General features: G+C 35.2%; 2 protein-coding genes and 1 long non-coding RNA gene across 5 annotated transcripts in view; 1 reads left to right on the forward strand and 2 right to left on the reverse strand.

Moving 5' to 3' along the window:
* Nucleotides 1–3,291: 3,291 nt before the first annotated feature.
* Nucleotides 3,292–8,468, reverse strand: LOC135768193 (aldo-keto reductase family 1 member D1-like). Its single transcript, XM_065277379.2, has 10 exons — nt 8,450–8,468; nt 8,085–8,193; nt 7,600–7,767; nt 5,109–5,225; nt 4,884–4,961; nt 4,660–4,782; nt 4,174–4,283; nt 3,879–4,044; nt 3,689–3,771; nt 3,292–3,601 (listed from the first exon to the last, which is right to left on the reverse strand). The coding sequence occupies exons 2-10, from the start codon at nt 8,184–8,186 to the stop codon at nt 3,559–3,561; spliced, it is 990 nt and encodes a 329-aa protein (XP_065133451.1). The 5' UTR covers nt 8,187–8,193; nt 8,450–8,468; the 3' UTR covers nt 3,292–3,558.
* A 7,374-nt stretch (nt 8,469–15,842) lies between these two features.
* On the reverse strand, nt 15,843–17,334 carry LOC135768194 (uncharacterized). The gene is made up of 2 exons (XR_010542094.2): nt 17,068–17,334; nt 15,843–16,606 (listed from the first exon to the last, which is right to left on the reverse strand). It is a non-coding gene; the product is annotated as an uncharacterized lncRNA (long non-coding RNA).
* A 335-nt stretch (nt 17,335–17,669) lies between these two features.
* Nucleotides 17,670–25,830, forward strand: part of fbln1 (fibulin 1) — a 45,272-nt gene continuing 37,111 nt past the window's right edge. For all 3 annotated transcript variants that reach the window (XM_065277364.1, XM_065277366.2, XM_065277367.2), the window contains exons 1-2: nt 17,670–17,875; nt 24,300–24,411. In XM_065277364.1, coding sequence (XP_065133436.1) covers nt 17,821–17,875; nt 24,300–24,411 — 167 coding nt within the window. In that variant the 5' untranslated portion in view covers nt 17,670–17,820. The remainder of the gene's footprint in view (nt 17,876–24,299; nt 24,412–25,830) is intronic.

The raw sequence follows: 25,830 nt of genomic DNA on the forward strand, positions 1-25,830 counted from the left end.
TATTTTTATGTTACTTATAATTAGACAATTTCAACTTGTTTTTATAATTCAACTTTTTTAAGTCAAAACTTAAAATAAAAATATGTTGAATTGACTTCCAAAACCATTTTTTTTTTTACAGTGAATTCTAATTAAATGAATGTATACTGTATTACAATACAAATGTATGTAATTTTATTTTAATCAGCTTAAATTAAATATAACCAGGACATAAAAATAATTTACAATACTTTTAATAATCAATGTTTTTACAGTATTTTGATTGGCTTTACTAATGTTTTTCAGCTTTGCGAGATTACACTTGTCCAAACGTATTGTTTCACATTGTGATTTGAAACGTTCAACAGTAAGGAAGCTGATGTTTTTGTTCACTTTCCCAAATGTTTTCCACATAATTTCCACAGGTCACTGACTAAACCGTTTATCCTAAGAGAGGAAGCTGTCTCTTTAATTTAGCATCACCTCGTCTTAACCGTAGTAAAACACTGTAAATAATGAGCTGATGTGTTCTGAAAGACCTGCTGAGCACAGTTCATGCTTGTACTGTTGTCCTTAAAACACAGCTGGATACTCTTGCATAAAAGATTCAGACTGAAAAAACAGCAGCACAAATTAAGAGGGAGAAGGGAAGCAAATATCACTGCAAAAAATGATTTTCAAGAAAAAATGTTCTTAGTATTTTTGTCTTGTTTTTAGTAAAAATATCTAAAAATTCTTAATTTAAGATGCTTTTTCTTGATGAGCAAAACGACCCAAGAAGATAAGTCTAGTTTTTAGACCAAAAATATCAAATTTAAGTGACTTTGTGCATACAGTTTTTTACAATTGCTATGACAGATTTTTCAATACTTTTAACAAGTTTTCAAAACTCTTAACACAGTTAGCACTACATCCACCTATGTAGCCTAAGCTATACTATTAACACATTTCTTGATGGTTTAACACAAAATGCATACAATTAACAAAAATTTAAGATGCTTTAACTTCTTTTACAGACAAGCTCAAACAAGACCAAAACAGTAGATTTTAAATGTCAAATTTACAAATGCTTTCACACAGCATGTCAAAACAGATAACATCATGTGCTAAACCTCACTTATAGTCAAAGTAAACAGCTGTTTATATGATGAATTGAAACATAAATATACACCCTTTATTTTATTTCATTTGGAATGAAAAACTACTTATTGTACAAATGCAAATATATAAATCACAGCTGATTCCCACCTAGGAAACAAACTCAGGTTCTTTCAATTACATGACTATATGGTATACAATAGAGTAAAGGAGGGCCTAGGTTGATCTTGTGTGGAAAAGGAACAATATGAGCAACACAAAAAAATAAGATATATGTCTGCACAAGTCAACGGAAGACCACCAGGACAAGGGGGAGGTTTTCCTCCTGTCCCACCTGGATGCAATTGATGGTGCATTCAGAGATGTCACAACTGAAGACTGTCAGGGTGGATAAGACATGCCAAAAGATTCCTTACAAGATGCCTTGCCAGAGAAAAATCAGGTGTAATGTGAATGAGAACATGTGGCCAAATAGAAACGCAATAGATTAGATGATGAGATTTTCCTTTTACTTTATTTTTCAGTGGCTTTTGTTTGTTTATTTTTACTGTAAATGGCAGTAATATTGAATATGCTTGTTATCTTGCAGTAATGTCCTGTTGTAAATACTGTAAAGTCTTTACTGCAACAATTCTACTTTTTTTCATAAACCGTACTCTAAGATGAATGATTCATTTTTGTCTTGAATTGCTGCAGCAAAACAAACATAATACATGCATTTACAAAACCCAAATAAACAAAAATATAACCAAGTTTTCAAAAGAAACTGCAGTGCAAAACTCAGTCTATAATCAATACAATCTACTGTCTATTGTTTAAGGACAGACTTACACATAAACTTATGCAGTTTTTGTTTTTCCATCTTATGTTTGTGTTTTTCATGACATTGTGTTATGATTGACTAAATGTTTCTGTTGGAAGAGAACATGTGTTGGTGATCTGGTATAAAAGTTGATTCTGAAACATGTTTACAGTGTTTTTGTAAACAGTGTGAGAGTTTAGTTTACAATGTGTGATTTTGAGGATAAAATTAACTGTTTTGCCAGTTGTGTGTTTTAGGTGTGTTGGTGCGTTAAGAGTTTAGAAAATTTGTTAAAAGTATTGAAAAAAGTGTCATAGCAATCGTAAAAAACTGTAAAACAAGCAAAAAAATCTGCCAATGGGGTAAGCACATTTTTCTTGAATATTTCTTGAATTTAGTGTTTAAGAAAAATCTTCAAGATTTTTTGCTTACTCCATTGGCAGATTTATGCACAAATCACTTAAATTTGATATTTTTGGTCTAAATACTAGACTTATTTTTTTGGGTCGTTTTGCTCATCAAGAAAAAGCATCTTAATTTAAGAATTTTACTGAAAACAAGACAAAAATACTAAGAAAATGTTTTCTTAAAAATCTTTTTGCAGTGTATGTCAATAAAAAATATTTAATCGAGATTAATCGCATGATTTAATGAGTTAACTCGCGATTAATCGCAAATTAATCTCACATTTTTATCTATTTTAAATGTACCTAAATTTAACACTTTTCAAGTTTTTAATGCTCTAATCAACATGGATTTGGACAAATATATATATGCTATATGCAAATGTATGTTTACAACATCCTGTTTACATTTTCAACAGAACCATCAGCCATAGTTTTATATATGATTTTCCCTTTAGAAGACCTTAAGTTAGGGTTAGGAAGACCCCCGCATTAATAAAATTTGTGCCGTTAAAATGAATTTGCGTTAACGCGTTATTAACATGTTATTAACACGTTAATTTTGACAGCCCTAATTTTAGTACATAAAATGTATTTCTAAAAAGGCTGAAAATACAGCGGTACGGATCTAGAGATCACGGGTAGGATGGCGAGTGAAGGTGGGATCTGATATGCTTTCATGTCAAATAAATTTTTAAAGTTTTTAAAAAATCATATGCTTACAATGTCAAGATAAGCCTTAAATACTTTCTAATGTAAAGTTTTACTCGCTCCATCTCAACGTACTTGTCAACATAAGGGCAACATCAACAGGAAAGATAAACGTAAAGGGTTGGGGGGCTCAGATTGTCTTACTGTATGTACATAAGGGGGCCCCAATGAAAAGGGTTGGGAACCACTGCCCTACATGAAAACAAAAATAGTGAATTAAGGAACTCACTGACGCCATCTAGTGGATCAGTTTGTGTAATTACACCTGCTGTCAAAGACTGAGCATATAAACATAAACACACATGCACATTCATTTATTTTATTTAATATCCACACAAACAGAACAAACTTTGTGAAAGTGCCATGATTTGTCTTATTTAAAACACCATCAATATTAAAACTTAATATATTAACTAGCGTTACCATCTGTTTGGTGATATGTTAGCTACTCTACAGATGATCTAGTATAGCTTGTATTATAAATTGCTTTGGTTATCTGCCAAATGTGTATTAACACTTGTGTATTATGTTTTACTCATTACAATATTATCTGTATTTGAGGCTTTAGTATTCATCATTGAAGGGATACTCTTGATGCTCACTCCACCTGTAAAAAAAAAATGACATACAAATGATGTTTAATATGAATGCAGTATAAAACTACAATCAAATTCATTTCTGAAGTGAAACGTACATTAGGAGCTCCACAAAACGAACATTTTTGTTCAGATTTTCAATGGCATTCATTTCCTCATCCGTAAGTGAAAAATCAAAAATCTGCCAGATGTAGAAAATAAAAACCATATTAACACAAAGACAGATACACTGATGCTGTTCATGCATGAAATAAATGCAATCAAACGACAAGTGTGAAAGTGACACACCTGGAAGTTTTCTGTTATCCGTTCAGGATTGAAGCTCTTGGGAATTACGGCCACTCCTCTCTGAGCGTTAAACCTGAGAGATACATGAGCCGAGGTTTTCTTGTATTTCTTCCCGATGGAGATCAGGACTGGGTCTTCTAACAGTGGAGGGTTTTTTAGATTCACCCTAACAACACGTTAATATCAATATTAAATTCTGTTAAATAATATAAAACTGTACTATGGCTTATATCAATTTTCCTCAAAGAATGGTCTCACTTAAAAATGTAAAAAAACAATTTGAATAAACGGGTACCAGGATGCATCTCTGCACGTCCCGAGTGGACTATATCCAACCATGATGATGTCATTCTGTCGACAGAAGTCCAGAAGTTTGGGTTGTGTGAAATATGGGTGACATTCTACCTGCAACATTAAATGAAATACATTTCAATGAATACTATCTTCTATTAGTTTAATGTTCAGATGACCACCAGCAACTAGCAAAGCATGCTCATTCATTTCAATGGAAGCTTAGCAACTTCCGGTTACATCGGTTGGCGACCGGATGGGCGTGCCCAGCGATCCGAGAAAGTAAAAAAGCTTAACTTTATGCAAATGATGAGTAAGTTTCAGGAGCGATTTAGAAACTCCTCATTGAAAGAGACGGGCGACAGACAGCAAGAAAGAATGTGTTTATTACTTTTAAAAACATTCCTCTGTTTTTTCTTATTCTTCTGACCTGTCAATCAATCATGTGAGTTTAGGGGCGTGGTCATCTGTGTGATGTAACGAACAGTACCTGGTTGCAAACAGGTTTGTGCTTCAGTCCGGGTTTATTCAGAATGAGCTCAAGCTGTCTGCGGTTAAAGTTTGAGACGCCCAGAGACTTCGTCAACCCTGCGTCCTTACAGGCTTCTAATGCCTGATACATACAAACAACAACAACAACAAACAAACTTTTATTTCTCATAAAACTCCTTACAATATAAAGGGGAGTATTTTTATGATGAATTGTAATCTCACCTCCCATGTGGCACAAAGGTCAGTCTTGTAAAAAATAAACTTCTCGTTTTCATCTTTGGGGTAAAACTCATCCCCTGGCTGAGACAAATATGCCTACACTTTAATACTTTAATATAGTACACACAGCAACAAAAAGCTGTAAACTGAAACAATAAAATGTGCAATCTTGTGGTAATGCAAAACACAATAAAACAGGTGTGAGGTTAGTCCGGTTCGGGGTCTCACTTTAAATGCAATCGGAAACTCAATGATGTACAGATCCACATAGTCCAGTCCTAAAGTTTTCAGTGTTCGCTCCAATGCAGGTCTCACCAGCTCAGGAGGATGAAATGTGCTCCATAACTGTTAAACACATCACACATAACATGAGCCAAACAGCTATTTAAAAAAATACACATCTAGATGGTTATTTATTGGTCGGTATAATATCTTATCAGTAATAAATTATGTTCTTTTAATATTTTTCAGCAGCAGTGGATCTGCTCATAACAAAATGTATACTCACATAAAGGATTATTAGGAACACCTGTGCAATTTCTCATTAATGCAATTATCTAATCAACCAATCACATGGCAGTTGCTTCAATGCATTTAGGGGTGTGGTCCTGGTCAAGACAATCTCCTGAACTCCAAACTGAATGTCAGAATGGGAAAGAAAGCTGATTTAAGCAATTTTGAGTGTGGCATGGTTGTTCGTGTCAGACGGGCCAGTCTGAGTATTACACAAATCTGCTCAGTTACTGGGATTTTCATGCACAATCATTTCTAGGGTTTACTAAGAATGGTGTGAAAAGGTAAAAACATCCAGTATGTGGCAGTCCTGTGGGTGAAAATGCCTTGTTGATGCTAGAGGTCAGAGGAGAATGGGCCGACTGATTCAAGCTGATAGAAGAACAACTTTGACTGAAATAACCACCGAGGTATGCAGCAAAGCATTTGTGAAGCCACAACAGGCACAACCTTGAGGCGGATGGGCTACAACAGCAGAAGACCCCACCGGTTACCACTCATCTCCATTACAAATAGGAAAAAGAGGCTACAATTTGCACAAGCTCACCAAAATTGGACAGTTGAAAACTGGAAAAATGTTGCCTGGTCTGATGAGTCTCGATTTCTGTTGAGACTTTCAGATGGTAGAGTCAGAATTTGGCGTAAACAGAATGAGAACATGGATCCATCATGCCTTGTTACCACTGTGCAGGCTGCTGGTGGTGGTGTAATGGTGTGGGGGATGTTTTCTTGGCACAATTTAGGCCCCTTAGTGCCAATCGGGCATCGTTTAAATGCCACGGCCTACCTGAGCATTGTTTCTGACCATGTCCATCCCTTTATGACCACCATGTACCCATCCTCTGATGGCTACTTCCAGCATGATAATGCACCATGTCACAAAGCTCGAATCATTTCAAATTAGTTCTTGAACATGACAATGAGTTCACTGTACTAAAATGCCCCCCACAGTCACCAGATCTCAACCCAATAGAGCATCTTTGGGATGTGGTGGAACGGGAGCTTTGTGCCCTGGATGTGCATCCCACAAATCTCCATCAACTACAAGATGCTATCCTATCAATATGGGCCAACATTTCTAAAGAATGCTTTCAGCACCTTGTTGAATCAATGACACGTAGAATTAAAGCAGTTCTGAAGGCAAAAGGGGGTCAAACACAGTATCAGTATGGTGTTCCTAATAATCCTTTAGGGGAGTGTATTTAGCCCGTCTTGTGTTGCTCGTCATGTGATAAAATATGTGTGCACCATGCAGCAGTGTCTTTCCATATGGGGAAAATATGTTTTTAAATATATTTCAAAATATACAAAAAATGGCCAAAAATATATTTGGTGAATATAATGTATTTTTCACCTATATATTTTAGGCCATTTTTGTACATTTTGAAATATAATAAGAAAACTTTTAAAGCATTAAAAAAATTATATTTAGCCTTCCATATATTTTAATCCAATGAAATATATTCACTGCGTGTTGGAAGGAAAATTAGTCAATATACGGACCTACGAATACATGAATATATTTCAAAAATATATTAACTTATTTAGCTAAATATATTTTGGCAAATAATACATTTTTGCCGTATGGGTTGTAAAATTAGAAATGTATTTGCTTGCTCTTGATACACTTTTTGCACTATATGTTGAAGGTTAACCAAAAGTTTCCAAATTAAAAAATATATTAAATTGAGCATTACTTTCTAAAAAATGCATATATTTAAAATATATTTTTGGCCAGACAAATGTCTTTTTTTGCCATATGGGTTGGCAACATACAGTACAAACCTGCTGTAAAAGTTATATGATAAAAGAGACATCTCAGGTTTGCCAGATACTCGCTTAATCTCACGTTTAATCCGAGTTAAGTGTTAAATTAGTATCTTGTGAGTGTTTTGTGAACGTGAGTGTCTCTTTTATCATAAACCCTTTTGGCACTTATTTTGACAAGACAGATGATGCACATGGGTTCACACATATTTTGAACTGTTTAGCAGAAAAGGAAACAAAAATTATATTACGTGTTCCATATACTTTTACTTTCTATTTTAATTCCTTTTTTGATTTCTGAACCAGGAAATGAAATATAAACTAAAACATCAACAAGTTTTTTATATACTCTCCTAATACACTTTTGGCAACATACAGTTCATAAAAAAACAAATATATGTAATCATTTGATCCATGCAAGAGAAAGCCCTCCAAATACCTTTCCACAGTAGAAGATCTCTTCTCTTTTGACAGATCCATCAGCTACCTTCTCTCTGATGGCCTGTCCCACCTCATGTTCATTTAAGTAAATCAGCGCCCCATCAAAGTGTCTGTAACCCACGTCTAAAGCCAGTTTTACACACTCATAGGCTGTGCCTTTAGGAGTCTGTGAGATACACATAGACATCATTGCATTGCATCGCATGCATCGAGTTCAATTCGGTACATTGTTTTTTATCTAATTATTTAAACTGAAAAGGAACTCACATTACTTTAAAATAAGTAATTCTAATAGTATTGTGTACATTTATAAAACAATGCGTTACTTTACTCGTTACTTCAGAAAAGCAAGTTACTTGTAATGCGTTACCCCCAACACTGGCAGTCATTGGAAATGACGTTATCAATAACGTGAACAATCGAAATACCTGGCGTTACCCATCTATTGATCATCTATTACACTGATAGCGTGATTATTCTCACCTTACGGCGGTCTCCAGACATCCCCAGACCGATGATGGGCATTCGGTTCCCATCGCTCAGAGGGATGGTGTGGCTCTCCACGCTCAGCACAGATGAACTCATGACTGATCTGATGTGGTTACAGGTTTGTCCTATTTGATACCTTTGATCAAAAACTGTTCAACTGTTTAGTTCAGTCTAGTGTACAAAGAGAAATAAGTATATAAAACTAGTCCCTACCACAGCTTTATAACACCATAATGTACAGCCAACATTCCACTACACTGTGGTACCAGATTTTAATATCTATTCAAATCTGTAAACCATTTTCAGTATTATTCTGCAGTCAGACTAAAATACAACACATTAGAAAAAGAATGACTTACTGTATAATGTTCAGGACTTGTGTTTTTCCTTTCTCTACGTCGTTGAGTTTCTATCAAATACAGAGAAGTGTGTAAGCCTTCAGCAGGCTGGACAAACAGGTAGGTCCCTCCTTAAATGTAAATCGATCAGACTGTTTACACTTTTTTCTGCTAATTTTCTGCAAGACAAACACCTGCAGCAGGTAGAAGAAAGCATGAATTTGTTTAAAGTAAATGGGTTTTATCTCATGTTATGTGCTTCATTCATTTCAATATCCGGGTTATCAGCGATCCTTCCCTCTGGCGAAGCAGGATAAATAAAATGTCATAAGCATCAGTGAAGTTAACGCAATAGACACTTTGGTTAAACTTAAACATTTATGTTTAAATGTCTGTTTATCCATATTTGCTACATGACTAAGATGAATTGCTCTATTGTTTTTCCTCATTTTTCTAAGTCACTTTGAATAAGAGCATCTGCTGAGTGCCTAAATGGAAATACATTAGGCATGCACCAATATATCAGCCTGTTATCAGTATCAACAGGTAATAGCATTTTTTAATTAATTATTGATACAAATCAAAATTAAAATCAGATTTACCAAAACTGTATGCAAAATATGTTCCAAAATCGAAAATGTAATGATATTATTTCACTTTAATTTTTAATGAGCGAGTAAACTCCACCCACTGATTAACATATGCATACACGTTGAAAATGAAAACCATGAAATAAGAGAGCACGTAAGATGAAAATTTTGTCACTATTATTTTTAATAATATATAAATACTTAAGTAATACTATAAGTATTTTTGTGTTTTTGTTTTTGCAAGTTTGCCTTTTAATTTTAATATTGCAGTCTAACCTCAAGATTGTAGTGAAAATTAAATGTTGAATCATCAATTGCATTTTATATTTCAATTTGACAGGGAATTTTATTTAATGTTTAATTCTGGCACATAGTTTGCTTACAGTTTCCTGTAATAAAATAGTAAATCTGCTTTTAATTTTCAATTTGATCATTAATTAATTTATTTAAAATTACAGGAAAAATTCCATATTCCATATCGGTAGATGTTATTTAAAGTAATCGAATAATAAAATTTTACATTGGTGCTTCCCAATATATATATGTATATATATTTAAGTTATATGTAACATTCTTTACTTAAAAATTTAAGTACATAAAACACAGGTTTTCTTTGTTAGTTTTAAGTAAAATTGTCCAATTTGGGATTACTTAAAAAGTGTGATGCAAAAAGGGTGCATATTTTAAGTAAATCCAACACATAATTTTTTAGAGTGTATATACTGTAGCATCAAAAAGGGTTCTGCTATTGTAACAAGCTGAAGAACCATTATTTGTTTATTTTTTCTTAAGAACGACTACAATTTTGGTGGTAAAAGTTTCTTCACCCCTGCCTGACATTGAATCTCACAGAACACAGCCTTACAAAACCCCAGCAGGGGTGGAAGTTTATGAGCCCCTAACAGAGAGAGAGAGATGGTGATGGGCTAAGGATGTCACAGTCTTAAGGTTAAACATTTAATGCTTACAAAATAAAGTCAAGTGTTTTGAAACGTGATGAGTCTCTGCTGATGTCTGCTATATTAACTTGTTTAGTCTAGACTTTTCTCGCAGTGATCTGGCTCATGAAGCCGTTCCCTCTGGATTGTGTTGGAATAAAACATTGAATGAAACATTGCTGGTGATTAAGAGTAATGAGGACTAAAGCAAAGCAGAATTCAGATCGGATGCTGTTGAAAAAAAGCATGGTCACTAAAATTTAAACTATTCATACTTTCATGCTCAAAAAATGACCATAAAGTTTTTATATACCTAATGAGAGCATTCAACAGCTTGAGAAAACGTTTGAAACACATTGATCCTGACTCAAAAATATACATTACCTCTATTTGTAATTTTTTTTAACCTGGTGTGTTCACTATACGTGGACATCACATTTTTTTGTTGTTTGCACCATAATACTTAATTCTGTGTAATTGGAACCTGTTGTACACAAACGAAAAAAAAAAGACAAATATTTGGTTATTATATTTATTTTTCCAGATAACCCCAAATAGCTGGAAGAAATCTAAAATGCAAGCCAAACCAAAGCTCAGGTCTTAGAAAGTTAAATATGTTTTTGGGAGCTTGTAATTTTAAGTTCAGTTGACTCTGTTTTAGTTTAATGTATTTTTACGCTTAAAAGTTAAATGAACTTTACTTTTTTAAGCATTGGTTGAAAACACAAAATAGTAACTAATGTTTACTTCATTGTTTAAGTAAAGACAATATCCGGGTAAAGAGTGCATTGACCAATTCCTTTGCAAATATTTGGCCATCATTGCATATTTATTTTTATAAATAGTACATACTGAATTATTTGTCAAATAAAGTGTATTAAAATCATTTAGAGATCAATGGTTCTCAAACTGCGGGCTGCTTGATTGTGGCGGCCCATACGACAAAAAAAAAGAAATTTCTCTGTCCAGAAATATATTTAAAATATTTGTAAATATATTTTGTAGAAAGTAATGGTCAATTTAATATATTTTTGAATTTGAAAATATAGGGGAGAGCATGGGCAAATGTAAAATTTTTCAGTAAAACTTAATTTTAAAGATAATGTTTTCGACAGAGATATATTTGTTGCTGTGTTCAATAACTCATAAGTGTGGGTGTTATTTTGAACAATTCTAAGATTACTTCAATTTCACTTTAAACATAAGTAGCGCAGTTTTACTGGGTCAACAGTTACACAACAGAACAAACACGATTTTTGTGTTACACTTGTTTTAGGTAAATATACATGACTATGACCTTGTTAATATATAACTGCAAACATATTTTGTCGTTTATATTTGAAGAAAAAATCATTTAAAATTTTAGTTTAAAAAAGGAACCTGACAATACAAACTTGAATTGTTAAGAATAAAAAACAATTTCAACAGTATGAACACTATAAAAATTAAAATAAATCAAATAGGCATAATATAAATTTTCGACATAATGGAACAGTATTAGCAGGGAGAAAAATTTAACAACTTTTAATAATATTAGTATTACTTTTTTAATGAGTAAAGTGACGCATTACTTTATAAACATACACATTAATATTTGAGTTAGTTTTTAAAAAGTAATGCGAGTTACTTTTCAGTGTAATTAATTAGATTTTAAAAAATTATGTACTGAACTAAACTAAACATAGTCACTTAGAATTAGATACTTTTTGCATGCGCGCCTGACCGGGAATTTTATTTCTAATTTTATATCCTATATGGCAAAAAAGTATTATTTGCCAAAATATATTTGGAATATATGCTAAATACAAGTAAATTTTATGATAATATATAATTTTAACCTTTTTCAAATTTATGTTTACAGGTTCGTAACATAAACAAAGTAGAGTAGGCTAGATATTTAAAATATATATAAAAAAATACATTGATGAAAAATATATTTTGTAAACATATTTCAAAATATAGTTTTTGGCAATTTTTTTGTACATTTTTTTGCCATATAACCACCCCCCCCCCCCCCCCCCAGTTTATGACATTTTATAAAAAACCTTAAATCATCTTAAAATCTGTGTAATTAAACCTAAAAAAAGCCATTAACCAAGATCACTATCAATTAATATGTTTTGTTTCATTAAAATTGTAAGTTTTAGATTGTTCTGTCATAAATTTTCATTAGGGGGTACCAACGGCAACAAAGTTTGAAAAACCACTGCTCCAGATATCAGTTATCAATTTGGAAATAAAAAACACACTACTCTAGATGAATGTGAATGAAGTTGTTTGTTAACTTCAGACAGACCGTATAATCTCTCGAAAAGTGAGAAAACATCAAACCGTGGCCTCTGTCTGAGGGGTCTGTGCTTGATTGTGGCCCACCGCTGTGTGACACAGATAAGACAGGACGCAACCATTCCACTTCAAAAGAGCACCAGAGACCGCCAACAAGATTACAGTCATTCAGGATGACCTCTGCTGGGGTAATTTACTTCTGAAAGCCACAGCTTGACTCGCTGGTTCTCGTTAAACTCTTGAGAGAAATAAAGATAGCAAAGTGTTCGTCTGTCGTGTGTGCGTAAATTGGACTTGAGTGGAGTTTAAGCCAAACAGACGCTGAATCTGGTCTGCATTATAAAAGCCTGTATAAGGTCACGTTTGTGCATACAAACAGAAGACAAATGCACAAATATTTAAACATTTGTGGCCAACCAGTTTATCAAAGCTAAAGTACAATGAAGAAATACTAAACGAAGAGCAAATAAATCTATATAAATAAAAACACAAAGTTTAGTAGTGTTTTGTGACGTATTAGTCATGCCTCACCTCAAGTAAGTTGTGTGACAAATATAGTTTATTGAGGGTAGAGAAAAAATAAAGCAGTATTACATTGAAGGAGAAGAATATGATAGCGTATACCATAATTATACAGAACACATTAGAAACAACCAAATATTTAGCATTAAAACCACCTAAAGCATCAAAAAAACCTTCTTGTTATTTGTTTAAATGGTGAGATAGATTGAGTCGTAGTGTGTACAGTATGTGTGTGTGTGTGTGTGTGTGTGTGTGTTTCTTCAGTTGTGAACATGTGCTTTTGATTATTGACTGCTCTCTGCCCAGAGGGAACGACTGAATGAAGCTCCAGACTCCAAACTGTTTATTATGTCGTCTGGCAATTATTTTACTTATGCTTGCTAATTTCAGGAAATTAGATTTGTGTGTGACACACTCGTGTGTGTTGTACTGTAGTGTGTGTGTGTGTGTGCGCGCTATAAAAGCAGATTCAGGGCTCTTGTCCCAGGCACTCATCTGATGTATGGCCTACGTATTGGGCTGTTTTAACCATTAAAATGTTATCCTGGAGTTTACAGTTGGACTTTGTAACTTTTTTGGTTAATATGAACAGAAATCAGTTATTGTTCAAGTACATCAAGGTCTTATTAACTTACCATGATTCGTGATTAGCTTATATATGATTTATATTTTAAGCCGTCGGGTACAATTTCACAAGAAATTTTGATGTTATTTGGCTTCAACTCATGGTTGTGATTAGGGTTCAATTTGCTGGGGGGGATTACCCCTCTCTGGTCTTTATATACGTGCCTCTAATGAATTATTTTTTATCCCCGGTGGGGACAAATTTATTCCCCATGATTAATGGTCATCAAACATCCATATAAACAGCCTAAAATGAAGATAATTTACTATAAGTAAAATTGCTGCCGCACAATAGTGCAACAATAAAATCAGGATTGAAACGTGAAAGCGAATTTTTCACGTGCGCATGTGATAGTTTCATGTGAGGACGCAATAGTTTCACGTGAGCATGCGAAACTAAACTTTATTAAATTTTTGCTCCATGTCCCCTTAGGGGCTCCATAGTTTCATAATTTATTTTTTATAAACAAAAATATTTTGCATGCTTTTATGCACTTAATGTCACCTGCAATTTTATGTTTCAAACAGTGTTGATGAAATAGAGACAAAAGTTACAGATTGCAGCTTTAAGCAGATAATACATTTTAAATTTCTGTACAATGCAGATTTATAGAATATCTACATAATTCCACCATAAAATCAATCTAATGTTATATCGGTATTGTCAATAACCATAAACCATGGTTATTGATATTGTGTTAATACTAGATACATGATAATATCATAATTTAGCAACCATTGCCTCCCTACATTGGTCTTTTGAATACAAGTCTTTCCAGCTGGCACACGACTGACCTTCAATGTTTAAATTTGGTTGAAATAAGAGTTTTTTTGGTCAACGTTGATATAAGTTGAAACAACGGTTAATGGTAAATGCGATATCAATGTTAATTCATAATGCATATTTCAACATTGATGGAAAGACTTTAATTTAGACATGTTGAAGTGAGACTTTGATATCAACGTTGATTCAGTTTGGAACATCAAAAGATAGTTCAACGTTATTCAACCTCGTCCTTGACATTGATTCAACATTGAAATGCTGACTGGGTAAGCTAACTGTATGATTTTATCGATTGTTTACATCCCAAATGCTTTGTAATACAACAAATTTACCAATGGTGACACTATAAAATATCATCATCATCCAACCAGAATTTTATTGAAACAACGCTGAAATAGAGACATTAACTATTTTTTAATGCCTCAATGGTTAGGGACGATGTGTTTCCCACGTCTGTGAAGGTTTGGTGACCATTGGTTGACCACAGAGACATCTGGAAAGAGCAAATCAAATCAATCAGTCAAAGTTGCAACAGTCTGAAAGATTGCAAAAGAGCCTTTATAGAGTAAATGACGGGTGAAATGCATTCTTAAAATTTCAGAGGACAAAATGTCTCACCAACAATTTTTAGAAATATATTTCATATGTCTGCAGATTGTATGATAATCATCCTGTCCAGATGTGACCATGAAGAAAACCAAACCATCATTTAAACCCTCTGATGTTATAATAGTGATATCATTTAATTAGAATCTGTTATAAAAGTTCATCTCCAGCCTAGAAATATCAAATATTCTGATTAAGTCATCTGATTTAAATTAATATAAAATCTGACTAGAGAATATTTGCACAAGATTTTTGTTTTTGGCAAAACCAAATTACTACATTTGTAAAATAAAAATAATTTCTGAAAATCATAAGTTTTATATGCACGAGGCGTCAAGTGATAAACGTCACTTCCTGTCAAACGCTCAGTGAATAGTAACGCAATTCACCTTATTCCGCCACGCCCCTTTTTAATTCTTCGCTCTTCCGCATTTTGTCAACCGACTTCCGCTGCTAATATGGCACAGTGCATTCGGTGGTTAGTTTGGTGGTTAGAAGATTGTTTGTAGTTCACTATAACTTTAGTGAAATGACAAATATCGCTACTGCTGTAAATGTTTTAAATTAGGAGCACGGTTAAAACTTCATACGACGATTGGATAGTCTTATATTGTCCCATCAATCGTCTCGTGGTTAGACGATATGAAGCGGCCGCGACAAGTAACCTGGCATATTTAATTACCTCGTCCTGTCAGGAGTTGATGGAACAGCATTGAAAATTATTAAAAGTATGTCTACCAATATTTACACAGTGATTTCGTCTTTTTTATAGCAAATGTGCACCTTAGCCAGTCCAATAACTATTTTTTATGTGGTACCATGATAGAATTCATTTGCAAACTTGCCAACACTTATTCCTTCAAATCATGAGACTAAAATCCTTTTAAGTGGAATCTCTAAAGCTCACATATGGTTTAAGAAATTCCTTACAGATAATAACTGATCACACTGTAAAGGTTTATATAACTGCATGGCAGGTTACATCTGATCACATAGTAAATGTTTAATATAACTGCATGACATCTGATCACATTGTAAAGATTTAATATAAATGCACAACATGATCACATTGTAAAGATTTAATATAAATGCACAACATGATCACATTGTAAAGATTTAATATAAATGCACAACATCTGATCACATTGTAAATGTTTAATATCACTGCATGACATCTGATCACATATGAAGGTTTAATGTAACTTTACAACCGGTAAAGCAAGACCACCCTGCAATAAATTAAGACACAGCTTTATCGGAGTCATCAGGAGCTGATCCCAAGCGTATATCTGGAAGCTGTTGGTGTATGTACTGGTAAAGTGCTTGGCGACTGTGTAATGCATGCAATATCAACCCTGTGTAAAGCTGAACCAAAGATGGTTGTTTCTCAGCAGAGATATGTACATTTGTGCCAGCTCAACACATGAAGCAGAAGCATTGAAGCAGTTTCTCGGACAGGGTTTACAGGACTAGGCCTTAATTATATTAGGACATTTTAGTTTTTACAAACAAATCCTACAAAAAAACAAGACTGGTGCGCATCTTGTGACAAAACAATGGCACTAATATATGTTGAGGTATGTCAGTAAAAGGTGTTTTTAAATTATTGTAGCTCAAATATGCATTTTAGCCTGGGACCAGGATAAGCCCTGTCCGGGAAACCGCACCATTGTTTTCCCATATCAGATGTAGGTTGCTTCAGGTTGAGTTGTGATTTTAAAGTGTAGTTGTGGTCAGAGACGGATAGATGCTCCCATTGTGTTTCTGCATCACATGTTGATTGTATCATCCTCACAGTTGTCCACTGCATCACTAAACATCAATGCATCTGTGAAAACAATATAACCATAAACATTTTTATGTTAGTATTTAAAATAAACTTGCATCATGAGAATTAATATATAAATGGCACCCATACTTAAACAGAACAGTGTGTAAGAGAGATGCATTAAAAAGAGACAGAAACATTATACACACAACCTTTAACTTCAGTGTTAAATAATACGTTGTTTAATATGTCATTATCAATATCTGAATGAGAAATGAACTGACATTCTAGCATCTGAAATCTCAGTAACTTGTAGGAATCACGTGGGCTACTGTAAGAATGCAATGTACTATAATATCTCGTTGTACTATCGTAAATATAAAAATATAGGTGGACAATTAAAACCATTCAAATAGTTGCATTTTATAAACTAACATTACTGATCTTAAGTGTATTTGTAGAACGGACATCACAAATCTAACTTTAGGCGAACGAGCACAAAGTTAGCTAAGATAGCTTACCTGAAACTGGCCACCTTTTCAACACCAGGCGTGGTTTAAAGTTACCGGAACATCGTAGTCGAACCATTACTTGGGATAAGGGTGTTCCTCAGTTGGCTTAAAATTGGTAAGAAAGAAACATAAAGGCGCTCGAGTGAGCTTTTTAAGCTTAACACGTCGCTTTCAGTCACTGCCTCAGCTGCTCATCGTCTATGCGGCCGGAAGAACGTTGACAAAATGAGCGAAATGGCGCCGCCCTTGTTGTCGTGAAAAATAAGGTGAATAACAACGAGCTAAAACTTATTTAGCTTACAATCCCATAAGTAACAAACGAATATCAACGACCCAACAGCAGATGAACATCATGTCTGGCGGGTTTTTGTGAGTATTACTGAAGCAAAACCATAAAAATCTCAAATCCGCCTTTATTTCCTGCGTCATTTTATTATTTTTTTCAAGATGATGTGACCGAATTATGATCGAATTTTATGATTTTTATACCAGAAATGATGCGTTTGGACAAACTTTGAAGATTAATTCCCTTGAGATCCTGTATAAGTTTTAAATAAGAGAGAAAATCCCACTGTTCTTTGAGGGCGCGACTGCGCGTCAGTAGTTTGCCCCGCCCACCCAGGCACGCGGTCGGCAGACGCACCGAACGCGCAGCGGAGACGCGCTCATTAAAGCTCTCACAGTCACACAGCTTCAAGTCTTTTTCTCATTTCACCAGGGTTTCTCTTCACAGAAAGTCTCAGTACATTGATCTCTGGATAAATGGATGTGTATGTGATAGTGCTGTTCTGTCTGTGCGGCGTCCTGCAGGCTCAAGGTGAGATCATCATCATCATCCTCATTTCTGCTCTTTAAATACTTTCTGTTAATCTGCTATTACATAACATCTCTCACTTCTGAACTGTAAAGTTATTATTTTTTAAATAGTTTAAACTGGAATATAAAATGAATGTACCATTGCCAAAGTAGTACATAGTTGATTTATAATAGAGAAAAAGTGACTGACTAAAGTGAATAATATTGATAGGGCTGCATAACGATTAATCGCCACTAATAGTTTGCAGAATAAAAGTTTTTGTTGACATCATATTTGTTAATATTTTGTAACTATACACATGCCTGTGTGTGTGTATTAATATATACACAATTATTATTCACGTAATACACCACTAGTATATTACATAATTTTTTTATTTTAGTAAATAATTTGACAGACTGATCTTTTTATGAAAGTGTATATTATGGTATGGTTTTTCATTGTCTAATATTTTAGATTTTAGGATTTTATTTACTAATTTTCTCTTAGAGAAAGTATACTGTATAATACGATATGGATTTCAGTATGATTTAGTAAATAAAGCGACCAATGATCTCTTGAAAGAGCTGCGATCTCAAAACTGTGGTAAATAGTGGGGGCGGGGTCAATAATGATGAGGGTTTGTAGCAGCCAATGAGATTCTGCTATACAAGAAACAGCCCAGGACATGTGGATAGCCTCACATACAGTACAATGCTCATGCTGACCTGGGATCAGTCGATCACTTCATTTATCAGTTAGATCCATGTTTTAATGCATTGGGTGGGTCATGGGGAGGTGGGCAGCACCCCACTGCTTTTTTGACGCCTTGACAAAGCGACGAATTGCTGGGATTGAATGACCCACTATCACTGTTTGTTTGGGAGGGGGTCTCAGGTGAGGTTAACCAAAAGGTGAAGAGTCAAAAATAGGGGGTCAGAAGTTTTTCTTAACACATTTATGTTATTTCTACTGTCACCACACAAATCATTTATAGTGACAAGTGTATTTATTTAAACAGCACCTGTATGGTAACACATGGGTGCCGTTTTTAGCTGTTTATGGGCCTTGACTCATCTAGCATGAATTTCATGTGTGGAATTCTCTTCTTTATGTGAGATACAGTAAATGTGACACTATCCCATAATTTGATTATATTAAAAGTGTTTGTGTTTTTATAAAATACAGCATACAATGGCACTGCATTATATATAATATGGAGCAATAGTGTCAAATGTGGGAAAACAATGGCAATGATTTTGTTTACTACTGCAGAGCTTTCCCATGCGATCATACCAGATGTGAATTAAGCAAATAAATTGCGCTATTTTCGCACGTAGTTGAACGCTTGAACATTTTGAGTAAACTTGCTTCATTTGCATGAAATTTGCGCCATTTTACCTGTGAAATGTACATCATTTGCACATAAAATTTGCGTCATTCGTGTGTAAAATTTAGATGCGAATACGCTCAATTTGTCGGCTTTAGCTCACTTGTAGTCTCAATATGTATATAAAGAGTAAAGATTGTCCGACCTCCTCACTAACTTTCTTCCAAGCAAGATCTTTTTTATTCCTGTTTCTATAAAAGTAGGAAGATGTGCCGCACAGCTCCGGGTGCCTACATACAGCGTCGATGATTTTGTCCTCCATTGTTGTTTCGTATTTTTGCCTCTGCTTTCTACATCGTAATCCGACCCAGTCTAAAGGCAAATTGTGTTATAGTAACGAACATTTTCTAGTAACTATCTTTTTTTTATCGTGCCATTTTATATTTTGTTTCCTCATTGTTTTTTTCTATTTTTTGACCACTCTAGAGACACGAAAAACAGCGGAAATTCGTGTCATCAAACACGAATAAATTAATCAAAATTTTCGTTACTATTACACGACTTGCCTTGAGACTGTGTTGCGTAATCATGTTACTACTAGAGCAAGCTCCTGATTGGTCAACATGGTGCAAATATCCTAAAAGTTTAGATTTTTCAGATTCACGCGTTACATGCGCCAAACGCCCAAAACGCTCAATTAGTGCCGCATCATTCATGCCACAGGATGTCTTTTGTGTTTTTGCATTCGCGTTTAGCACTTTATTCGCGTCTGATATGAAGGTTATCGACTACAAGAGAAAGAGGGTTTGACTCTCTGAGGGTTTGACTCTCTGTTTTGTTGAAATAAGACTAATGTGGCAATAATGTGAGCAAAAACAAGTTTGTGCAGCTGAAAATATTTGTGTTCTGGTACACCGCTGCCTGGTGTGAAGTCTGGCAAGGATTAGGTGAAAGTTCTGGTATTTTGGCAGATTCCTCTCACAGTTTAAAGACTTTAGCAGTCTCAGACAAAACACAGATTCATGTCCTGTAATACTTAAGAAGCAGTGTTTATTTGCATATAAATACATCTGTAATTTTAGTTTTACAGTCTTTTAGAGACTTTCTCTTAGTTGCACTAATCTATCATTCTTAATTAAAGATTAAAGATAAAATTACATCAGATAAAATCCATTTGGCATTTCAGTCTCTGTGCCTGAAGAAGAGACTTCCAGAAAGACTCGACTGCCAAAGATATTTCATGTTTTGGCAGAATAAGGAAACCACAGGGAAATGAACGATCTGTTTGATCCAGTTGAGTCCAGTTGTGTTGGAAATGTTGCAGTGGTGTGCTCTTTAATCTTTGGGGATAGAGACAGACGTGTTTAACACAGATGACACATCGTCCACCAGACACTAAACATTCATTATCATGAGTGGAAAAATTCTGGTGGAATAAATAAACAACAAGGATGCAAAGTTTCTAAAGCAAAGCATGAGAAGAGGACTTTTAATTGTTGATTTAGTGTGATTGAATCTAACTGTGACTGCTTTGAGGTGATAAAAAAAATCAATGAAACAATCAGACAAAGACCAAGCGTAGTCCAGTTGAGCTGGATAGAAAGTTTCTGTAAATTATGCATTTCTATAAATTATTTAAAAAAGATCGATTAAATTGACATGTGATACCAGGTTCTTGTCCTGATTTCATGCATTAATAAAATCGAAAAAAATATTGATATTGACCTTAAATTTTACCAACATCTTACCCCAGTAGATAATGAATGAAACACTTTGAGAAGTAACAGAGATACGGTCAGGATTGACCTCATACTGAGCTTTACTTGAAGGACTTTTATCATGAACTCCATCAGCAGCACGTCTCATCTCTTCTCCATTAGCCTTTAATGAAACACATGTTTGCTTATCTGATTCTGACTCTTCTGTCTTAATCTCTTCCGTCATATTTTAAGGGTTTCTGTGGAACCCATTTACATTGTTAAACATTTGGCAGACGCTTTTATTGAGAGCAACTACAGTTTAAGCTCTACATTTCCTTGGGATCGAACCCACAAACTTTTGGCACTGATTAAACAATGCTCTACCAACTGAGTATGTTTTGTTTTAAAGAGCACATATTATGCAAAATCCACAACATGAACAAAACAACCCTACAATAAAAAATTCACTGTAATTCCTGTTGAACCAAAGCAGTGTCATGAATCATGCTATTTTGATACTCTTGTTAATGTGACATCACACAAACAAAGCCCCGGCCACAGCCATTGACTGACTGGTTAACTTTACCCAAATGCTTTTCTAAATGTTTTCTAGTAGCGTTAATAAAAATAAAAAATGCAATTGTTTCAGACTGTATTCACAGAAAACATCTGTCTGTTGGTAAGGGAGTGAGGAGCTGTAGCTCATTTTCATTTAAAGGTTCTGTGGGATATTTTGAGCTGAAACTTCACAGACACATACTGGGAACACCTGAGACTTTATTACATCTTGCAAAAAATGGCATAATATTGGCCCTTTAAAGGTGCTGTGAGTCAGCCATTGTTATTGTTTTAGACTGTCTGAGGTTTCCTTATGATGTTCATGGTTTTTACATTCAAAAACATCAAAAGCAATACGTAATTTGTACCCTGGTTTTGAGGCTGGCTCAAGAAACGCTCTGTTTTGATGAGACGGGCCGCATTCAAGACTTTGAAGTAAACAGTTTTGTGTAGTAAACTAGCTTTCAACTACTCCGTCATTACATGTGGAGAATTGTTTTGGCAGCTGGAGGGATTAACCCGTATATGTTCCAGCCACAATAGGTTTCAAGTGCAATAGATGATGCACACAAACGTACTCTTTGCACTGTGTAAAATTACCTGGTTGCCAGTAACTTACTGTAGATTTTACATTTATGTTATATTCTGGCAACAGTTTGTTCAAAGTAAATGAACATGAAACATTTTCAGTCTTTATCTTCTATAGTAAGTTACTGGCAACCAGCTGCATAAATACAGCAAATTTTCTACAGTGTAGCATTTGCCAAAAAAAGGCAAATTTACGAGATTAAAATTACACAGCTTTGCTAGTCTTGTGTTTTATCTGCTAACACTTCAGGTCATGGTAATGAAAATTACATCAATGTGACTTTAACAAGCTGCTATAATGGACGCAGGGTTGATTCTGCTAGAACAAACTATTGAAATGTTTAGGTTTCCTAGTCATTGTCTAGTCTGGATTGTTATATGACTGGAATCAGCAGGCAAGGCAGGTCACAGCAAATCTGGGGCTGATGAAGAACTTTGATATGGAAATCTAGTCGGCCTGTGTTGTTGGTGATGGTGGAATAACTTCTTTGTTAGCTCTTAAATAAAGTCTGTTGTTATTTCAGTTGTATCTGACATCACTAAGATTAAATGATATTAAAGGTCACCTAATATGACCATTTTTGTATGTGATTTGAATGGTATACATGGTCTCAGGTGTCCCCAGAACGTGCCTGTGAAGTTTTAGCTCTAAATACCATATAGATGATTTATTATAGTATTTTTTTGTGTGCAGGAAAAGTGCTGTTTTTGTGTCTCTTTAAATGGAAATGAGCTGCTGCTTCCCTCCATGTTTACTAAACTGAAAACACACCACGATCACCTTACTTTTGACGTGTTATAATGCATTATGTAAGAATATAAATTATGAGCTCACTGTGGTGTTTGAATGGTTGTGGGCGGGGCCTGTGCAAAGTGATGTCATTTTGTCATGCAGAAGCTTGCCCCATGAGACTGTAAAGGTTTTACGAGGATTTTTAAAAGAGTAGGCAGATCATTACAGGGTGGTTGTGCACAAACACAGGCGACACACAATAACAAAGGTGACCTTTAATTTGAGCTTTGCTGAGCTCTAATGCATCTCTGATTTGTCTCCTGAGAAGACAACCCTATAGCCCTCAGGGTTCCTACAGGTCCTTGAAAGTTTGGGAATCTGGGGGAAAAATTCAAAGCCCTGGGAAGTTTTTGAAAATATACATACATAGATACAGGTCATTGAAAGTGCTTAAATCTATTTTATGCAAGAAGTTTTTTAGAAAAAAATCCATATTATTCCCTGTGTAGTGTAGGATAATATCATAAAATTTCTAGACTTGTTAATCACACTTGATAAACTGTTCACTTTAAATGCTTATATCTACTGTATGCGAATGTTGATTCGTACACACAATGTTTTTTGCATAGTTGTGTTTGACACATGAAAACGTCTCAGGTTACGTATGTAGCTGTTGTTCCCTGAGAAGGGAACGAGACGCTGCGTCTCTCTTGCCATATTTCTTGCGTCCCTGTAATGCAATCTTTGGCAATATTTCAGATAGCGATATACTTCCTGGCTCCCGCGTCACCTTGTCTTTGTCGTTAAGTCCCACCATTGGTTGAATTTGATATAGACATTCAGACGCACTTACCCCTGGAGGCGTCCCCAAAGTGTCACCGCAGTGACGCAGCGCGAGTTCCCTCAAAAGGGAACTGTAACAATGTATCTTTAAAGGGAACACGATGTAACCTTGCTCTCACTTGAAATGTGTACCCACATTTAGTCCTTGAATTTGAGGGTATTGAATTTGAAGTTAACTAAGGTGTGGGAACCCTGAGCCCTTTTCACACAGAGATTACGGATTGACACCGAGCGCGTGATGCACTGTTTTGTCATGTTGGTGAATGATCTCAGTTCAGCGCTGATAGTGGAGAGCTCCCTGATCTCTGCTTCAGTCTAGTTACAGACGTTTCTCATCATGAATGTTGATCTGTGTTTAAATCCCTGTGTCAAAGAGCTAAACTATTACTTTTGGTTGCAATAACATGTGCAACCTCACTATGGCAATGTTTTTTCCTCTTGTTCATACAGAATGCTTTCCGTATATCTTACGGGATTGTTACTAGGTCCTCTTTATGGGAGCAGTCCCAGAACATTTACAGGACACGTTTGTGTTTACACAGAAGCCTTTTGTGACAATTTTACGGAAATTTTCTTGGACCAAATTGGTTTATTAATCTCACATGTGTCTCTACCAGTGTTTATGAAAGTCTCTCGGATTTGCCAGAACAGTTTTAAGAAGTCTTTTAAATCATAATGTTTTCATTTCTCCAGAGACAACAGATCCGATCTCACTGGATGACTGCTGTAAAGATGGTAAGGACAGAGGCCAGGAGTCTCAGGACTGCACGAGTCTGCCGCTCATCTCAGAGTCCATCACCTGCAGGTCAGCTTCATCTCAGATCTTTTCTGCAAAAACGCTTTGAAACAAAACTAACCAGCCGTGCATCATTTATAACAGCAGCAAGTGTGGACGCTGAGCTTTTACTGTTAATGACTGTTGCAATCTCAAAAGCAGAGCTTTTTTGCTCCATTGAGCTCTTGGGTGTGAAATGTGCTTGCTTTGGCCTTCGGAGGGATCCAGTATGAGTTTAAATGAAAGAGTAAATAACAGAAGTGATGGTTTGGGTGTTTTGGTGGTGGGGGGGATTCAGCAAAAATGAGGAGTATTACCAAATCCAGGAAATTCCTCTGAGTTGAAACTTTAGTCAGACGGAGAAGAAAGAGGGGCCAATAACAGGAAATCTGCAGATTATTTCAGACAGCAAAAAGGGAAAAACAAGTCCAGGGAATCGACAGGAGAAATTACAGCAGTCAGATGTCTCTTCCCTTAAAAGGCTCTTCAGAGATGGACGGCGACCGCAGACCCGTTGTTGATTGTAAAAGAAGGAGTTTCTCTGATCTGTCAAACAGTGAGCATCTTACCGTAAACTCGGCCTCTTGCGTCAGCGCTGTGGTACAACACGAACCAAAGCCAAACAGTGACGTCCTTTATTCAAAAGAGAGGCTTTTCTTGCTTTTTAACATCTGGTCTGTACTTTAAATGTGCCAGGAAGCAGATATAAAGAGTACTGAAGTCTTTAAAGGGAATTAAAATTAACTCTTAAATTGGAAACAGAGCCTTAATTTGATGTCCATTCATTTATGTAACTCATTTATCTGATGCTTTTATTAAAGTCATGGCATGAAAATCTGACTTTTTCCATGTTTAAATGCTATAATTGGGTCCCCAGTGCTTCTATTAACCTAGAAAACGTGGAAAAGAAAAACCCAGTAACTTAGGTTAACTTGGAGAGAGAGAAAATAATTGACAGCACAATTGAGTTTCAATTTCAACAAACTACCATTATAGCGATCAATGTTTGCCTTTCATCAGCTCATTTGCATGTTAAAGAACACACCAAAAGCGGCACATTTTTGCTCGCACCTACAAAGTGGCAACTTTAACATCATAGAGTATAAAAAAAGATGGGTGACGCGACGTCGCCTCCCTCCATTGTAATGAATTGAAGCCAAAAATGTCCGACCATGGTCGCCGCCATGTTGAGTAAAAACATCAGAATCGTCCATGGAGCGAAGCCATGGTATCAAACTTCTGCCCAAACGCTCGCACGACCAATTCAACCACGCCAGTCATAACGACACGCCCCGTTTCTATAGCATCAAATTACTAAATGAACACTTGAACATACATCAGTGTGATAACAACTACTTGAAAGGACCAAAACCATCTTTCGTAAACTTTTATTGGAAGTGTAAATAATTTTTTAATTTAGAGCAGAGTCCTATTCGTTTGAATGGAGAG

The sequence above is a fragment of the Paramisgurnus dabryanus genome, chromosome 23 (genome assembly GCF_030506205.2).
Source record: "Paramisgurnus dabryanus chromosome 23, PD_genome_1.1, whole genome shotgun sequence".
NCBI classification, from domain to species: Eukaryota; Metazoa; Chordata; class Actinopteri; order Cypriniformes; family Cobitidae; genus Paramisgurnus; species Paramisgurnus dabryanus.

What these genes read in the sequence shown, in the direction of transcription:
- LOC135768193 (XM_065277379.2), bottom strand. Translation starts at nt 8,186, where the DNA reads ATGAGTTCATCTGTGCTGAGCGTGGAGAGCCACACCATCCCTCTGAGC. An exon ending in TGTCTGGAGACCGCCGTAAG is followed by an intron (nt 7,768 to 8,084) that starts GTGAGAATAATC and finishes TGTATCTCACAG; the next exon opens with ACTCCTAAAGGCACAGCCTA. An exon ending in ACAAACCTGTTTGCAACCAG is followed by an intron (nt 4,284 to 4,659) that starts GTACTGTTCGTT and finishes TTAATGTTGCAG; the next exon opens with GTAGAATGTCACCCATATTT.